At 40.8% G+C, this 17,699-nt stretch overlaps 1 protein-coding gene across 3 annotated transcripts in view; it reads right to left on the minus strand.

The window, feature by feature from the left end:
* The window catches only part of edrf1 (erythroid differentiation regulatory factor 1), a 54,429-nt gene extending 37,748 nt beyond the window's left edge, over positions 1-16,681 (minus strand). The window contains exons 1-5 of one of the 3 annotated variants that reach the window (XM_055646713.1): positions 16,136-16,681; positions 6,437-6,639; positions 5,075-5,141; positions 3,305-3,430; positions 1,815-1,939 (exon numbers count right to left, since the gene is read on the minus strand). In XM_055646713.1, the coding sequence (XP_055502688.1) occupies positions 1,815-1,939; positions 3,305-3,430; positions 5,075-5,141; positions 6,437-6,639; positions 16,136-16,270 (656 nt within the window). In that variant the 5' untranslated portion in view covers positions 16,271-16,681. Of the gene's footprint in view, positions 1-1,814; positions 1,940-3,304; positions 3,431-5,074; positions 5,142-6,436; positions 6,640-6,775; positions 6,939-16,135 lie in introns of those variants that run through there. The other 2 variants (XM_055646714.1, XM_055646715.1) reach the window with 2 other exon arrangements.
* Between the last annotated feature and the right edge of the window lie 1,018 nt (positions 16,682-17,699).

Raw genomic sequence — 17,699 nt, forward strand, 5'->3', positions numbered from 1 at the left:
AGCAAGCTGTAAGAAAGTAATCTGTCATGCAGAAAAAGATCAATTAATGCAATTTGAACTTAATTAATGCAATTTGAAAGATTGTGTCCAGCATGATCTGGCACAGTATTCATACAAAAGAATGGAACATTTATTAAAGGAACATTTATTACTGGAGGGTGAACTCTTAAGTTGTGCACAATAAAATGATGAAATTGCTCATTGAAGATTGTGATGCACTGTATATTGGAAATATTCCTCCACATCTCAAATAGTTCAACATTAAAATAATACCAATGTACTCAGTTTAATATAGTAAATCAATAAATGAATCAAACATGCAAGTTATCTTTCAACTTGTTTTTTAATTAAACCAATTAATTTCTTGAAGTATTGTACGAATAGTTTCAGGCTTCTACGGGTATCGTGCTATATTTCAACAAGGCTTTTTAAATGCATCAATATTAAACCATGGGTTATTACCCATAATAATTGGTAATCATTTAATAATTGAAAAAAATGTTGACCTTTGGCGGAAAGTGCCACAAACTATATAATTGTAATTATAATTAGCTTAAGATGTAAGTTTAATGTTTTTCTCTACTCTCATATTTTTCTTTAAATTATTTTAACATGCCTGGGTTTCAACCTGTGAAATGTTGGGACACATGGATTTCACTTTGGTTTCAGTAATAAACTGCAATAACAAATGTTTGATGCTAACATGAGAATTGATTGCGATGCAATTACGCCACATTCCTTGGTCGAAACTGATTTATCTGGTGTCTTGGATAGATCATATTTTTGTGGCACTCACAGCCTTTTCTACACATCACTTGGTTCTCAAAACAAGTTGTGATGCAACCCAACGGTATGCTTTCTATGGTGCAAATGTAGAATTTGTAAGAGTCACTGGAGATATGCCACATCTCCTTAGTGTCCTCATGAGCATTGGTGTGGCTTCCTGGCTGTGGCATCAATATGGTTGATCCTCGATTGATCATTGTAACATTGGCACCAAGAAACTTAAAACATTAAATGGGTATTTCTACGCAACCAATAGTCACACTCAAAACACAGAAGTAAACTGGGCAGCTGTAACATAGTTAATCACATGGTTACCTCTGTACTTAGAGAATATAAAGTCTCAATATATTTTGAGCTCAGGAGACTCTACCACAAGATTCTCGCATCAGGTTTCCCACCCGTTTGTCAGTTTGTACTGAATAAAGGCCCATTATATCTATAGCTCCAATCTCAACATTGCTCATTCAAAGTTACAAGCATCACTGATGGCATAAATAGCATTAAAAAAAATGTAGACTGATTAAATAATCAAGCTAAATGGAAGATATGAGAAAGAGATTCTCAGATGGGAATGAGGAAAAAAAGTGAATCTTTCTTTTCTACTGAGCCATCGAGGCAGAGCTGGATAGATTTTTGGATATAACGTGGATCAGAGTATCTGGAGTAAGAGCAGGAAAGAGTTGCTGAGGTAAAAGTTCAACCTTAATCTTAATAAATGACAGAACGGGTAAGATGGGGACTGAACAATTTTTACTTGTTTTCATAGTTCTGTTGTAGAAATAAAATTCTGCAACCAATTATTTTATCAGCAGTAAAAGCATCTTCATTGATATGTCTGACTGTAAAATATTTAAATATGAAAGGATCCCCAGACCAGACTTCTAGATTTAGCCAATGCCCCAAGTCCAGCAATGACAACAAAAATAAACTCTTAAATAACAAGAAATGTTGGTACAGATATTGTGAACTAACAATATTATATTTTAACTATGAATGCATAGAAACTATGAATTAAAATGCATACTCACCTATAATAGAGAAATTTGGAAAGAATTGCTTTTTGATAAAAATGTTCTCTGCTCTTTTTTTTCCTCTGCCATTTTGGATCCACAAGCCTTTGATATAATTCTTTTAACCAATTCCAATCTCCAGTCTAAAAGAAAGTAAATGTTGTTAATCTCCAAAAAATATATAAGAAAGTTATCTGAACAAAAAAAATCCAAATAACCACGGTTTTATAAGAAGGGGTAAGGAAGTTGGCTCAGTAACGTTTTGATGGAGCAGTATTTCTCAATGTCTATAAAATTTACAAAATATCACTGCAATGATTTCATTATGAAATCAAAACCTAATAAATTTGCATCAGTGATATGATCAATGCAGTTTATCCACAGAATTACTGTTTGACCCAAGGAAAAAAAGTAATATATGCTGAGCTCTGGTATACATTTTATGTCAACATTTATTTTAGAATATCCCCTCACACATCATTGAATACAGCCAAGAAAACATCACATTAGGAAAGTGTGAAGGTTGTAAAATGTCTGTCAATGAGTAAGAAAGTAGCATTAAATATTTCAGGTGTGAACCCAACCTGACCCTAGCTCTTCTTCTAGTTTAGATGAGACACCAATGACTGTTCGAGGGCAGATTCTTCATTTAAATGTGCATCATTTTTTACCTGTTCCATTCTCAACGCTGGCTAGCTTGGCTACACAATCCCTTCAGGAAATCTTCCAGCTGAATCTGTGCAAGAGGGCAACTAGGAGGACAGAGGAAACATGAACTCTACCTTTTATGTCACTCCTCATGGATGAGCATGACTACAGGTCCTCTCCTCCCCAACACCATCCACTTGCTTCCCAATCTATCCTGTTGACATCCAAATGATCGGACCACATACCAACAGATCCCAAACCAAATTTACATCCACAGTCTCATTGTCATAAGGCTGCACTGATCTTCCTGTAACTTTGGCTTGGTGAATTAACTCCAGCCCTACTTGTTTCCTCACCTTCTATTCATGGCAGTGGCTTATTTGTATTGGACTTCCTGCAGGGGTGGGCAAATGGAATGGGAAATGGTGAAATTTTTCAATTCCAGGAGGGAAGAGTGAGAGTATGGGTGAGCGTGTCTGTGTGTGTCGCTGTGCGTTTGCGCGAGTATGTTGGGGGGTGGTAGAGGGAGACTGGGGACTAAAATTATGGAATATCTGCTGCGTTGCAAACTACTGAGAAGCAGCAGCAGATCAGCAAGTGAGCCAGATATATTAACCACTTATCAAAAACAGAAATGAGTTTTAATGGAATAAACTTGATTCTTGATGGCACTTTTAACAGGAGAACATTTTTTCAGGCATAATTGAAACCATTGAAATAACTTGAATATAGCAGAAAACCCTAATTCATTTCAGCCTTTCTCATTTTCCAAACAATATGTTGACCAGCACATTATGACACCAATAGAGTAAGACAAATTTATAGTTACAATAATAAGCACATTGTTAATTTTCAGTTACCTGAGATGAGGTGACAAAGAGTTCCTGAATATCTAATTCATCAAGCAGGAGGGTCCTTCCAATGCGGTGAACACCCATGCTGACATGTGATTTGCTATATGGAATCTTCAGCAACTTTTTAATGTTCTAATTTTAATAAAGGATGGCATTACAATGATTGTCACAATTTTTTTTTCAATAACATCGAATTAAAAAATGTCCTCACAATTTAAGTGAGCATTCATAGAATGCAGTGACTTATCACTACTTAATATCCAAAATATATTGTCAACTTTATCATACTAGACACACTGACATAAGCAACGATTATTCGATGACACAAAATTAAACACGCATTGTATTTCCACATTAAATTCTTTAGAATATTCTTTGCATGTCAGTTTAAAAAGAGTTACATTTTCTTTTGAATGAATTATGGTTTGTGTGCTTTAAATAATATGGTTTACGCTGGCACAAGATTGAAAAATAGACATTTGATTTCTAATTTAATTTGTAAAGTAAAAACCTCAACTGGTTTATATCCATGCAAATATGTACACACATTAAAAATGCAATATGAAATGAATATTTTGATGTTAAATGTAAATAAACAGATGGCAAAGGTGTATCAAAATATTCAATTTATCTCAAATAGAGCATCCAATCTATCAAACTACTAGCAAAATATAGCTTGCCATGCAATTACATTAATAAATAACTGGGCAACAGTAAACACAGGGACAATGAAGAATCACTGCACTTGTTCCCGATCAGATTTTCACAAGCTTTCTTGGAATAAATAAATAATGCCTTCAAGGTAGGAATGCTTAAGATTCGATTGAGTTTTCAGCTATTAGAAAGGAATTGGACAGAGGAGGGAAAGGTGTTGCCAAACATATACACATAATCTGTCAAGATTCCCACGTTTTCCCATTATATTGCCAGATTATTTTCAGTAAGGATTGAAGATGAAAACAGGACCAAGTATGAAATATCCATCATTAAATTGCATAATCACCCAGGGTCAGGACTTTTCCATGGAACGGTGACTGAGACAACATTATCAGTGACGGTCCATTTAAAACACACACACTTGAATCACCAATGCATAGAACACTATGGACTAAATATGAGTAAATAGAATTAGTACAGTTAAGTACAATTGTCAGCATTGAGAGTGAGCCGGAGGACCCCTTTCTGTGCTGTACAACTTTATGACTCTAATAAATCATAAACAGGTTTGACATCATACTTGACATCAAATGAAATGGAGGGATTTTTGTTTCAATAGAGGGGGCGGATCATGGATCTATTACCAAAACGTTGTAAAAATATCTAAATAGTGATTTTATCGGAATAAATGTCATTAAGTATTTTCAAAATTGGCTTTAATTCAAATTGATTTCAGTAAAGTAGTAATGCTATACTTGTTCCTGTTATGTTAACACCAGAAAGAACTGCAGTAAAATTTAAGATTCTACCTATATTTCAGTGGAAAAATAAGAAATTGTACCAGCGTTATGTTGTGGTTTACATTCAACCTAAAACCTAACAGTTTAAGCAAACAGTTAACCAGGATACTTCAGAAAATATATATTTTTTTTTACACCTCCAATCAAATGGATCAGAAACGTTTCCAAACAAGTTTACCAACACTTTTGGTGATATCAATTTAAGTATAATATCTTTGAAATGTATTTTAAGAGTTTTTAAATATACTATTTCATGTTATTTGAAAACTTTAAAATCAATACATTACATAAACATTAATAATTAAAATTAATACATTACCTCCGAATCAGACACAACGTCAACATCATTGCCGATGCAGTCAATAAAGTCATATGCCATTCCAAAGCTTGGGGAAAAATAAACTGTTTAATAGACCCGATAAATTCTCAAAATAAATTCCACAAATTAAACAAGGATAATTGTGATGAACGGCAATTCATGTCCAGAACTTTATTTAAAAAATCTGTTTTATATTTGACTACTAGTAAAACGTGGTACAAGTTAAATTTATACTTACGGTTCCTCATCATAAATTACTTGACAATCTTTTGTAAAGATGCATGAGAAGGTGCAGTTAAACAGTTTTGAATGTATTTTAGTTTAGTTTAGAGATAGAGCGCGGAGACAGGCCCTTCGGCCCACCGTCCGTGCTGACCAGTGATCCCCATTACAGTAGCACACACTACATACTAGGGTCAATTTATGTTACCAGGGCCAATTAACCTACAAACCTCTATGTCTATGGAGTGTAGGAATACCCAGAAAAAACTCATACAGTTATGGAGAGAACATGCAAACTCCGTACAGGCAGTACCCATAGACATGATTGAACCTGGGTCTCTAGTGCTGTAAGGCGGCAACTCTACTGCTGCTGCCTTCAATACTTTGGATTTACAATCCAATTAACAGTCAGACTAGCTAACACTTTTAGATGGGATCATTGGTGCTCCCTACAAGGTTACTTTTAAGTAACACATTTCTAAGATCTCCAAATTGTTAAACCATACAATTCTGTTGAAAGCCATGTGAAATCCAGTGTTTCTGCATCTCAAAATTAACCTAGAGCTGAGCAGGTAAAGCAAACAGCACCTCCCAATAGTCATTGACTACCTCTGCACAGCTAGCATCCTTCCAACTCGATTTCAAGTAAAATGTACACAAATCCCATTGAAGGACATAAAAATTGGGTCAGCTGTGATTTTCATCTCTCTAATTTACACCAGCTGCTACTCCACCATCCCTTCGGCCTAACCTTCCACCATCACAGTTAGAGAAAATAATTCATCAGAAACAGTACAGGATACTTAAAAATCATAGGGAATTGAAAAAATAATGATTCAAAGCATATATATACACCTGGAAGTTACTTGGACATTTGCTGCAGCCAATTTCCAATTTTGCTTGCAATTGTTTTATTAAAACATCCATGTGCAATTATTATTCCGCTCATGAAAAGTCAGTACATTGCAAATTATTGAATCCTTATGCGTAATATTAGTCCCTTAATGTCAAATTTGATACATTTATAAAATAAGAAATGATTTTTCTATAAAATACAATTGAGATTTCATTTTGAAACAAGCATAAATTATTCACGAATATATATGCAGTTCTTATCAATTATAATTGAAAATGAGTCACCTGGCAAATGGCTTGCTTTTTTTGCTTGTACCAAGTGAGGTTGCACCAGTTTGTCCAAGCTGACTAATTCCACGTAACCAATTTGCAGGTGGCAGTTTAAGGTCAGTTTTTTCTTGAAGTCGTGCATAAGCAGCTGGAGGTGGGACAGCAGAATATTTTACCACTGCTGTACTCTTCACTTCATTGTCACCGAGAATGCTTTCCTATGGTAAAATGAAGCATTTAACCCATGAAGGCAGAACTATAAAATCATGACATGCATTCTATATTTTGCAGAATTATTCTGGCCATTCAGCTCATTACGTTTAGACAGCTTCACAAGCCAATCCCATGACATACCTGACTGTGTCATTCAGCGCAAGGGCTTTTCCCTTCCTTGGATGGACCGTAAGGCTTCTTTGGGCAACATTAGAGGCGGTGGGGTCTGCATCTAATTAATATCTTGTGGTGCTCAGATGTGGCTGCCCTGGTGAGCTGACGCTTCTCGGACCTGAAATATCTGACTGTGAAGTGCTGTCCCTACTACCTGCCACTATCCTGCTATCCTGAGAGCAGTCCACATCCCTCCCCAGGTCGATGTCAAGCTTGCTCTGAATGAACTGTACTCCACTATCAACAGCCATGAGACAAAATACCCCAAAGCCCTTGTTGTTGTAGTCGGAGACTTCAATCAAGCCAACCTCAGGAGCGTACTACCAGAATATCTCTTATCTCACCTGAGGCCTGAACACCCTCGATCACAGCTATACATTAATAAAACATGCCTACAGCTCTGTCCCTTGGCCATATTTCGGGAAATCTGATCACCTAGCTGTGCTTCTACTCCCCGTGGCTACACCAAACTCTGAAGTAGAAGGATCCGGTACAGAGAGTTGTTCAAAACTGGTCAGCAGACACAGATGACATCATGTTGTGCACTGGTCCATATTCATTGATTTTGCAGCCAACCTAAATGAGTACACCACTGCTGGGACTGACTTAATTAGCAAGGGCTTATTAGTGCATGCTGAAGAAGACAATCTGAATGTTCCCCAACAGGAAAACCATGGAAGAACTGTGAGGTACATTCACAATGAAAGCTAAGACTGTTGTGTACCAGTCAAATGATCCCAAGCAATACAAGACATTTTTGCAAAGCTATCAAGGATGCCAAGAGACAATACGAGGATAAATTTGAGTCCCCGTATAATCATTCGGAAATGCACAGGATGTGGCAAGATATGAATACTATAACTGGCTACAAAATGAAGTCAGGCAACATCACTGATGATAGTGTGGTCCTACCTGATGAACTTAATGCTTTCTATGGTAGACAAAAATGCTGGAGAAACTCAGCAGGTGAGACAGCATCTATGCTTGACTTCATTTTGAGCGGGTGAGGCAGCAACTCATAGATGCTGCCTCACCGGCTGAGTTTCTCCAGCATTTTTGTCTACCTTTGATTTTTACAGCATATGCAATTCTTTCTTAAACGTAATGCTTTCTATGTTCGTTTTAAGCAGAAGAACCAATGGGGAGATGACATCCATCCCTTCAGACACAAGTCTGCCTCTTCCCAGGGTCACTATTGAGGAAGTTAGATCAGCCATCCTGAGGGTGAACCCACAGAAAGCAACTGGCCTAGCGGGAGTATTCACAGACACCTTTAATCTCTTACTCTGTTCCGAGGTACCCATCTGCAGGGCTCTCGCTTAACTTTTTTTCCCTGTTGCCAGCCGGGCAACCTTGGCAGCTTTTTAGGTTGCCAAATCACAGTTTAGGTGGTCATTTAAGACGGCTTGCATGACGTGTGCGATAATGTGCTCTGACGAAGTGCGTAGTCACCAGTCGGAATTATGGTCAATGAAGCATTCACATATTATTTCTGCTTCAAATAAACTCACAAACTAAATATATTCACCAATCAAGACATGATATATACCACAATGACATGCAGCAAAATTACAATACAGTATCTCATCTCTTTTTACACATTGCAATGAATGCAATTTCTATTATCTCTTTCCACTTCCAAACAAAAATATGGTTATTCAGCGTATGATCAACCTCAGTGAGACCAAGCGCAGGTTTGGCGATCGCTTCGCACAGCACCTCCACTCAGTTCGCAATAACCAACCTGATCTCCCGGTGGCTCAGCACTTCAACTCCCCCTCCCATTCCGAATCCGACCTTTCTGTCCTGGGCCTCCTCCGTGGCCAGAGTGAGGCCCACCGCAAATTGGAGGAACAGCACCTCATATTTTGCTTGGGTAGTTTACACCCCAGCAGTAGGAACATTGGCTTCTCCAATTTCAGGTAGTCCTTGCTTTCTCCCTCCTTCCCCTCCCATTCCCAGCTCTCCCACAGCCTACTGTCCGCCTTCCTTTCTTTTTCCCCCCCCCCCCCCCCCCCCCCCCATCCCTCCCGACATCAGTCTGAAAAAGGGTCTCAACCCGAAACATCGCCTATTTAATTCGCTCCATAGATGCTGCCTCACCTGCTGAGTTTCTCCAACATTTTCGTCTACCCATTCACACAAGTTCTGTTATCCCACTTTCCTCACCCACTCCCTGCACATTAGGGGCAATTTTACAGAGACAAGTTAACCTACAAAGCCAATGCGTCTTTGGGATGTGGGAGGAAACCCACACGCTTGCAGGGAGAATGTGCAAATTCAGCACAGACAGTGCCCGAGGACAGGATCGAACACAGATCTCTGGCGTGTGAGGCAGCAAGTCCACCAGCTGTGCCACTATATTTTATTTTCCAACACACAAAAAAATATACGTTGATAACTTTGGTTACTAAAAAAAAGAAACTATCCATTTTCAGTCTTAAATCTCTAAGTGACGCTATGTCCCCCTTTACAGCTACTGTATGTTTTAATTTAGTTCAAGGCTATTGGGGAAGTACATTGGCCATATAGTTGCTGCCTAAAATTGCCAGAGACCTGGAATTGATGCTGAATATGGGTGCTGTCTGTATGGAGTTTTGTTTTCTCGTTTATAACATTGTTTACAGAGTACTATGTTTACATATTCTGTTGTGCTGCTGCAAGTAAGGATTTCATTGTTCTAACTGGGACGTGAGAGAATAAAACACTTTTGACTTACGTCGCTGATGTGTGGGATAGAACTAGAGTAGGGGTGATCGGTGGTCGGCGTGGACTCGGTGGGCCGAAGGGCCTGTTTCCACGCTGTATCTTTAAACTAAAAACACTAAAACCAGAGGAAATGTAAAGAAGGGTTTCTACCCGAAACGTCACCCAATTTTTTCTATCCAGAGATGCTGGCTGCTCCATGGAGTTCCCCCGCACAATTAAAGCATGGAATAGTCTTCACCCTTCCATAGGTACCAACCAGACGCAAGTAACTTTAATGTAGCTTTTTTATCCCCCAAGTACCCTTTTTTGCTTAAGTCCAAGTCAAGAGTCAAGAGTTTTATTGTCATGTGTCCCAGATAGGGCAATGAAATTCTTGCTTGCTGCAGCACAACAGAATATGTAAACATAATACAGAACAGGAGATAAAGGTTCAGTGTGTCTATATATCATAGACCATATATATATACACAATAAATAAACAGATAAAATGCAATAGGCTGTTTTTTTTTCAGAGTCGGAGTTTGGTGGTGGTGGGTCCACCAATTTAAATTCCATTTTGAATATTTTTGGAGGATCAGGAAACCAAGAAGCAAGAGTTACTCCAGGGAGTTACTGCAGGGAGTGATTCTGCGTTGTTTTTCAGCGGTCGCGGTGAGGCAGCGACCGGACAGCAATGGCGGCCAGAGCTCCCACAATGCAAAGGGAGGGAGAAAGTGGCCGGCGCCGACCAGTTGCCGTGGCAGTGCTCATGTGCAGGGCCGCACATGCGCACAACCACGGCCGATGATGTGCTCGGCCGAGCGGAGACCCGCGACCCGACCCGAGAGCTGGCACCGAGCGGAGAGCTAGCGCCGAGCGGAGAGCCTAGAGCGAGCGCCAAGCGGAGACCCGAGAACTAGTGCCGAGAGCTAGAGCCGAGCGGAGACCCGAGAACTAGCGCCGAGCCGAGACCCGGACACGGATGGCAGGCAGGTGTCCTGGTTACTTGCCAAGCCGGGCAAAATGGCATGGTTTTTAGATTGCCCGGCGGGACTGTTAGTTGCCATTGGCACCCGGGCAACCTTTAATTTCGAGCCCTGCATCTGCTTCAAGAAGACCACTATCATCCTGGTGCCAAAGAAAAGCAAGATCTCATGCCTTAACGACTACTGTCCAGTGGCCTTGACATCCTCCATCATTAAATGCTTTAAAAGACTAGTTATGGAACGCATTAAATGCAATCCACCAAGCAACCTTGACCCTCCGCAGTTCGCCTACCGCCACACCAGGTCCATGGCTGATACCATGTCCTTAGCCCTACACTCATCCCTGGCTCACCTGGATAAGAGAGACACCAACATCAGACTCCTATTCACGGACTACAGCTCTGCTTTTAAAACTATTATCCCATTCAAGCTCGTCGCAAACTTGTGGAACTTGGAGTCAGCACTCATCTGCAACTGGATCCTCGATGTCCTAACCAGCAGAACCCAATCAGTGAGGACAGGGGACAAATTATCCTCATTGATAATCCTCAACACTGGTGCTCCGCAAGAATGCGTTCTCAGTCCCCTTCTTTACTCCTTGTACACCCACGTCGGTGCAGGCAAGTACAAATCCAATTCAATTAAAATATTTGTGGATGACATCATCGTTGTGTCAAATAATGTTGAGACGGAGTACAGGAGACTAAAAACCTTGTGACCTAGTGTCTGGACAACAACCTATCTCTCAATATCAGCAAGACAAAGGAGATAGTGATAAAACTCAGGAAGCGAAGCTATACATTCACAGCGCCAACATGGAGATGGCTGAAAGCTTCGCATTCTGAGGAGTTAATGTCACCAACAACTTGTCCTGGACCATCCATATTGAAGCACAACACCTCTACTTCCTTAAAAGCCTCAGGAAGTTTGGCATGTCCCAACAACTCTCAGCAACTTCTACAGGTGCACCGTAGAAAGCATTTTATCAGGGTGCATCACAGCATTGGAACAGCGCCATCCAAGACCGCAAGAAATTGCAGAGAATTGTGGACATAGCCCAGATCAACACACAAACCAACCTCCCTTCCCTTGACTCCATTTACACCTCATGGTGCCTCGGCAAGGCTACCAGCATAATCAAGGACAAGTCTCACCTAGGTTACTCCATCTTCTCCCCTTTCCCATCAAGCAAGATGTATGGGAGTGTGAAAATGCACACCTCCAGATTCAGGGACAGTTTTTTCCCAGCTGTTCAGGCAACTGAACCAGTCTATCAACAACTAGAGAGCGATCCTGAGTCACTATCTACCTCATTGGTGACCCTTGAACTATCTTTAATATTACTTTATATTGCACTATTCCCTTTATCATGTATCTGCACACTGTGGATTGCTCGATTGTAATCATGTATTGTAATCATGTTGACTGGTTGGCACACAACAAAAGCTTTTCATTGTACCTCGGTACACATGACAATAAATCAAACTAACTAAACATTGAACTTATTTCCCTGTAACATATTTTCTCTCACATGGTATCAAATTTCCCCACAAACAATTCTCAGATCACTCACTTAAATGTGTAGTAATTGACAATAGTGTTTAATCTTCCAAACAACATATCTTGGGCATGTAGGAGGGAACTGGAACACACAGAGAAACCTACACAATAGGTGAACAAGCAACTTCATACCACACCCAAGGTCCATTTTGAAACTGGGACATTGAAGTCACAAAGCAGCTCGACCTGCTTCTTCACTATGCCAAAAAAGCTCAGTTTAGATAATACATTTATGAAAATCTGATGCCAACTAATTTTCTCCTTAGCAAAATTATAAATGTAGTTCACGGAATATATGACAGAAATTCTAGATAAATTTTAAATAGATTTTCTCTAATTGATGACATATTTGGTTTGCAGTAATTGTGTCTAGAAGTACACCCATTTGCCTTCATCAGATTTCTAAAATAATGCTAGTCACCTATCCATTTATCCTGTAAGAGGGTGCTGATCCCAACATAGGTTGAAATAAAATATTCTGGATCAGAATGTCTGAAGCATGATATGTTGTTTTGTTGGTTACTGAGGTAGTTGTTACAGTATCATCCATCTGTATGCAATATAACCTGTGACCAGCCTGCATCATATCTTTGCATAGTTTCTTTCAGCGCACAATAATATTTAACATCTAGTGCATTGATACAAGTGTCAAACACTTGGGTGCAAATAAAGAACAGATGGGAACTATTTATATTGGTATCTCCAAATTGAGAGTGGAAGATTAACACAGTATTTGAACCATAGAAAAGAACGGATCAATTTGCAAATTAACATACATAAAATTCAACGCAGATGGAACTATTGAAAAATGCCTGAATCACATCTTCCCTTGCATTTTTTACTTTTGGAAATTGATCTAGGATTGAGCCTTTGAATTGAATGAGTCTGAACCAGAATAATTAGGACGTGCTCCATTGCTGCACAGGACAAAAGTTTTCAATCAAAAGCATCTGGATAACTGGACAGTATGTCACAAAGGTGCAAGGAATTAATTAAAAATGAAGAGCATTATTGCTTATCAACTGTTTCTGTCATTGGATATCATCTTCTTCCAATCAGCAGCTATAGGCAGATCGGCGGGGGCAATAATTAAAGATAATTGGGAGAAGGATTAGCTGAACTTGAGTAAAAATATTTTCACACAGAATTTGTCAGGAATCCAGAATTCATTGGCTAAAAAGATGAACCGTGAAAGTACTTGATCCATTTGAAAAGCACTGAGTAGTTGGTAATGCTACAACCTACAAAGCAATGCGCCCCAGCCGGAACTGGGATTAATCTGAGGTAGTACTGTTTTTGTTCAGCATAGATGGGCTGGAACCGTTGGTTTCTGCAATTTACATACAACTTCATTGTTATGACGTTAACCATTCAAATTGCAAAATAACCCATATAAGAAACAGAGATGTTACTGCACACTAAAGGAAGCCGCATTTGAAATTGCATTAAGCCTTTCATTTTTAAAAAATCAATTAGTTTCCTCTGTTCCAGACAACAACCCTGGGTAGGCATTGTTTATGAAATCTACAATTATATAATTCCTCTTCTCTCTGTAGTGTTCATGTCCACTTTTAATCATGGTTATCAAGACTGCACAGAGTACTATAATCACCTTAACTACATTCATGGATTTAAGGGCATGCATTCCATAAAGCCTTCTTTACAATTCTCACTATTGACCTAATTATTTGCACATTATTGTCTTGTTTGCCTCTCCAAATCCATTACCTCCACCTATCCAATGGAATTCCACCACCACTCTTCCGCATAGCTGATTAGTTCATTGACATTTTCCTGTTGTCAACAGTTTTCGTCCTACCTGTTAACTTTGGACAAGTGTGTGTGGTTGACCGAGCAGAGAGCAGCTTGTTTCATGACCCTTTGAGAGATATATTAGGCTTCTAAATTCTGAATGTAGTAATTTTGTTGCCATTATAAAAGTTTACAAAGATGGCATCATGCATTGATGAAGCAAATACACTGTCAAAAAAGCATCAAGAAGCATCTTAATAATCAGTCAGAAAGTTGATCTACCAATCAAAAACAAACCTTTCCCAATTATGTCCACCAATCATTTCTTTGTAACCTGATTCCTAGACCCAAACACAATTATACAAGTGCTCTCCTGTTGGCAACAACAGAGCCTATATTATTGAGTGTGCCCTGGCGTATTCCACTGGGAACATCGCTCACTCATGACTGGATTCATTTCAAGAATAAAGAAATAAAAAGGTTCTAGATGGGAGCATTTTCTCGGAATTAGTGGCTTAACTATAATGACTGGATCCTTGCTTTCCAAAGCTCAGTCATTAAACGAAAAAAAGAGAATCAATGTTTTATAGGGACCAGCATTTCAGACGACAACAGTGATCACATTGCAATCCATAACCATAGATACTCAGCCCGGCAATATTTATGCTGTCAATTCGTTTATTTGGATTACTTGGATTTTTATTTTGTCAGAATGGTGCAAGTGGCAAATGTATTGAGCCACATTGGTTTAATAAACTGAGTAGCTAATCATATCAGGAAAATTAAAATCCCATTACTAGTAAAACTGAAATTTGATGGGGTGAAAAAGTAATACAATTGCTGTAAATCTGAAATACAGATCTGAAATACATAATACTGTTTTTGTTCAGCGTAGATGGGCTGGAACTATTGGTTTCTGCAATTTACAGAATGCCTGAAGCATGCAGTAGATCAAACACCATCTGTACAACAGACAGGCACGCCAACACTTTGGATGTTCTCCATGCGATTTCCCCAGGAGATGGGAATCCCACAAGAGGTAGGTATGTTACAAAACCTACCTGAATCGTCATTGGGAATCTGCCCACAGCCACGTCCGCGATTTTGGCGCTGTTTGGAGGGGGCGGGTTTAAAACGCGATTTTTACTAGGCTGTACTAATCGCAGATGTTCAGCCTAGTAAATCATTAACGAAAAATCGCTGCAAGACCCGGTTGCAAAAGGTATTATTAGTTTTATAGGCCTCGATAATATAGTTATAATAGTTTTAAAATTACTGTCTCATTCCGCAACCTCTCGCAGCCCCAGGGTTTTATAAAGCAAACAATTAAAGGTATGTACCTTATTTTTACATTAAATGGGGCATATATATAACCCTGTATATCAAGTTATCTATAGCGAGTAGTTCATTTTGGGCTTTTTATATCCCGCAGTATTTTTCTCGGCATTTGAGGGCACTAATCCAGCGCGATGTCAACGTTCTAAACCAGCGCGTTCACATGAACCCACTAGAAAGCCGATTTAAATGGGCATTTATTTACAGCAATTGAACACTAAATTCCTTCCATTTGGCCTATAAATTAATGTTAATTAGATATAAAAATCATGTTATATTGTGAATTATTTGTGAATAATCTTTGGACACTTAGGCTATTTAAAAATGTTAATCTTTCCTTAAGAAATGGGCTTTTGACTATCCAAGATCACAGCTTTTTTGTAATGTCCATTGAAAATCAATAGGGAACAAGATGCTAATTTCCGAGTATGAAAATGGCCATAACGTTTTTAATACTTGAGATATGAAAGTGAATTTGGTGTCAAATTAAACTTATTGTTATGCTTTATCTGATGGGATAAATTGCAGACTTGATTTTTTTAAATCTCAAAATTTTGTAACATTGCTACAAGAGGTGGACGGGAAGCAAAGGTAAACTAAACAGGAACCATGTGCGAGTCACTTCCGTGTTATGATTGCAGGCCAACAGCACAACGGCTCGATGAGTTTTTACATTCGTTAGTAGCTGGGTTGTTTTGTTAAATTATTCGGAGAAGTCCAGCACATCAGAGAGAGTTTCACCGCCCGCGGTGTGCTTTGGAAATAAGAGCTGGTGACGGAAAGGGATCCTAAACTGGGAAGGTTACATAGACCGAGGAGAGACGGAGCATCGTGTGTCCCGGACAGTTTCAATCGCGGATTAGACTAGAGCGGACGTGGGGCTAAACGGCGGCATGAGGATGGATGCCTGCATGTAGCCCCACAGCCCCACTGCCCACTCGGCGGTTCCACCTCAACCAGCCGCGGGTTTCAAAAGTTCGAGGCCGGGCAGAGCAGACGTATATACCTGCTTGAAGTCACCGTCTTCCCTGCCGCGGTCCCGCATGTCGGCGGTGGTCCGAGGGGGAGAGCCGCCGCCGCCGCCGGTCGCCGCCGCCGCCGCAGCTGCTGCCGTACATTCCCGGGGCTCACTGGCCTCCATCCCTTCCTTGGCTCTGCGGAGAAAGAGCCGACTTCCTGGAGAGAACCATCGAGCTGTTCCGGAACCTTCTAGAAAATAACCGTGGGCACGAGGAACAACGGAAGGTGTCGAAGCCGCGGCTCACAAGGCGGCCATGGGGGGAGGGAGGGAGGGGGTGAGGGCGGGCCGTTCGCCCGGTGCTCGGAGCCAAAGATCATAGAGCTCTGTGATCATTGAGCGGCTCGGCTCGGCACCAGCAGCGAGCGCGCAGCCGCGTACCGGAACGCCGAGCTGTCACCAGCAAAGATCCTATAGCAGAGCTGCTCTAGTCACCAGAAACTTCTGGCGCACGGGCCGGCCGGCCATCGCGTCACTTCCGGCAGGAGCCGGTGGGAGTCGCAGCAGCGGGAGGTTCCTCCATCATTCCCCCCCTTCATCTCTGCTTCAACCCACTCCTCCATTACCCCCACAGCTTCAACCCGCTCCTCCATCCTCCCCCCCCCCCCCTCCTCTGCTTCATCCCGCTCCTCCATCGCCATCATCATCCCGCTCCTCCCCCCACCCTCGCTTCAAACCCGCTCCTCCACCCCCCCCCACCACATCAACACGCTCCACCATCATCCCCCCCTCTGCTTCAACCCGTTCTCCATCCATCCCGCCCACCCACCAACAACACGTGGAAATATTGGCAGCCGTACCGGGGTGGGGGGATTTGTTTTGCTCTCCATGGATGCTCAGCATTTCCAGCAGCTGCTGTTCAATTCTGGCTTTCACGTCTCCGCGTGATCGCTGAACAAGTGTGGTTACTGCTGTGGAAGATGCAGCAGCCAGCTTGCATGCAGCGAGATCCTACCACTGGGATGTGTTAAATACACAATAATCTTCCTTTTAGTTTTAGTGGCTGGAAGCTTGGATAAGGGGGTGGGGGTGGTTTGTTTGCTGTGGCAAGATGGGTTCTTTCCACATCTGTCAGAGCTGGTCAGCTTTGATTTCCTGCAAAATAGACCAAAAAACAGGCAGCATCTCTGAATAGAAGGAATTGGTGACGTTTCGGGTCGAGACCCTTCAGACTGTGAGTCGGGGGAGAGGGAGACCGGAGCTATGGAATGGTAACGTGTGAAAACGAGACATCAAAGGAGATGGAGGTCAAGGAAAATGTAGACTAGATCATTGTTAGCTTGGAGAAGGTGACAACAAAGCATACAGAGATAAAATTTAATCAGCGGGATATTCAGACTGGTCAGAGAACTAGACAGGAGAGTGCTGGAGACAGATGGAAAGCAAGGGTTAAGAAGTTCGACAAGTCAATATTCATACCACTGGGGTGTAAACTGCCCAAACAAAATATGAGGTGTTGTACCTCCAATCTGCACTGGGCCTCACTGACAGTGGAGGAGGCCCAGGACAGAAAGGTCAGTATGTGAATAGGTGGGGGAGAGAATGTGTTCAG

The sequence above is a fragment of the Leucoraja erinacea genome, chromosome 15 (assembly GCF_028641065.1).
Source record: "Leucoraja erinacea ecotype New England chromosome 15, Leri_hhj_1, whole genome shotgun sequence".
NCBI classification, from domain to species: domain Eukaryota; kingdom Metazoa; phylum Chordata; class Chondrichthyes; order Rajiformes; family Rajidae; genus Leucoraja; species Leucoraja erinaceus.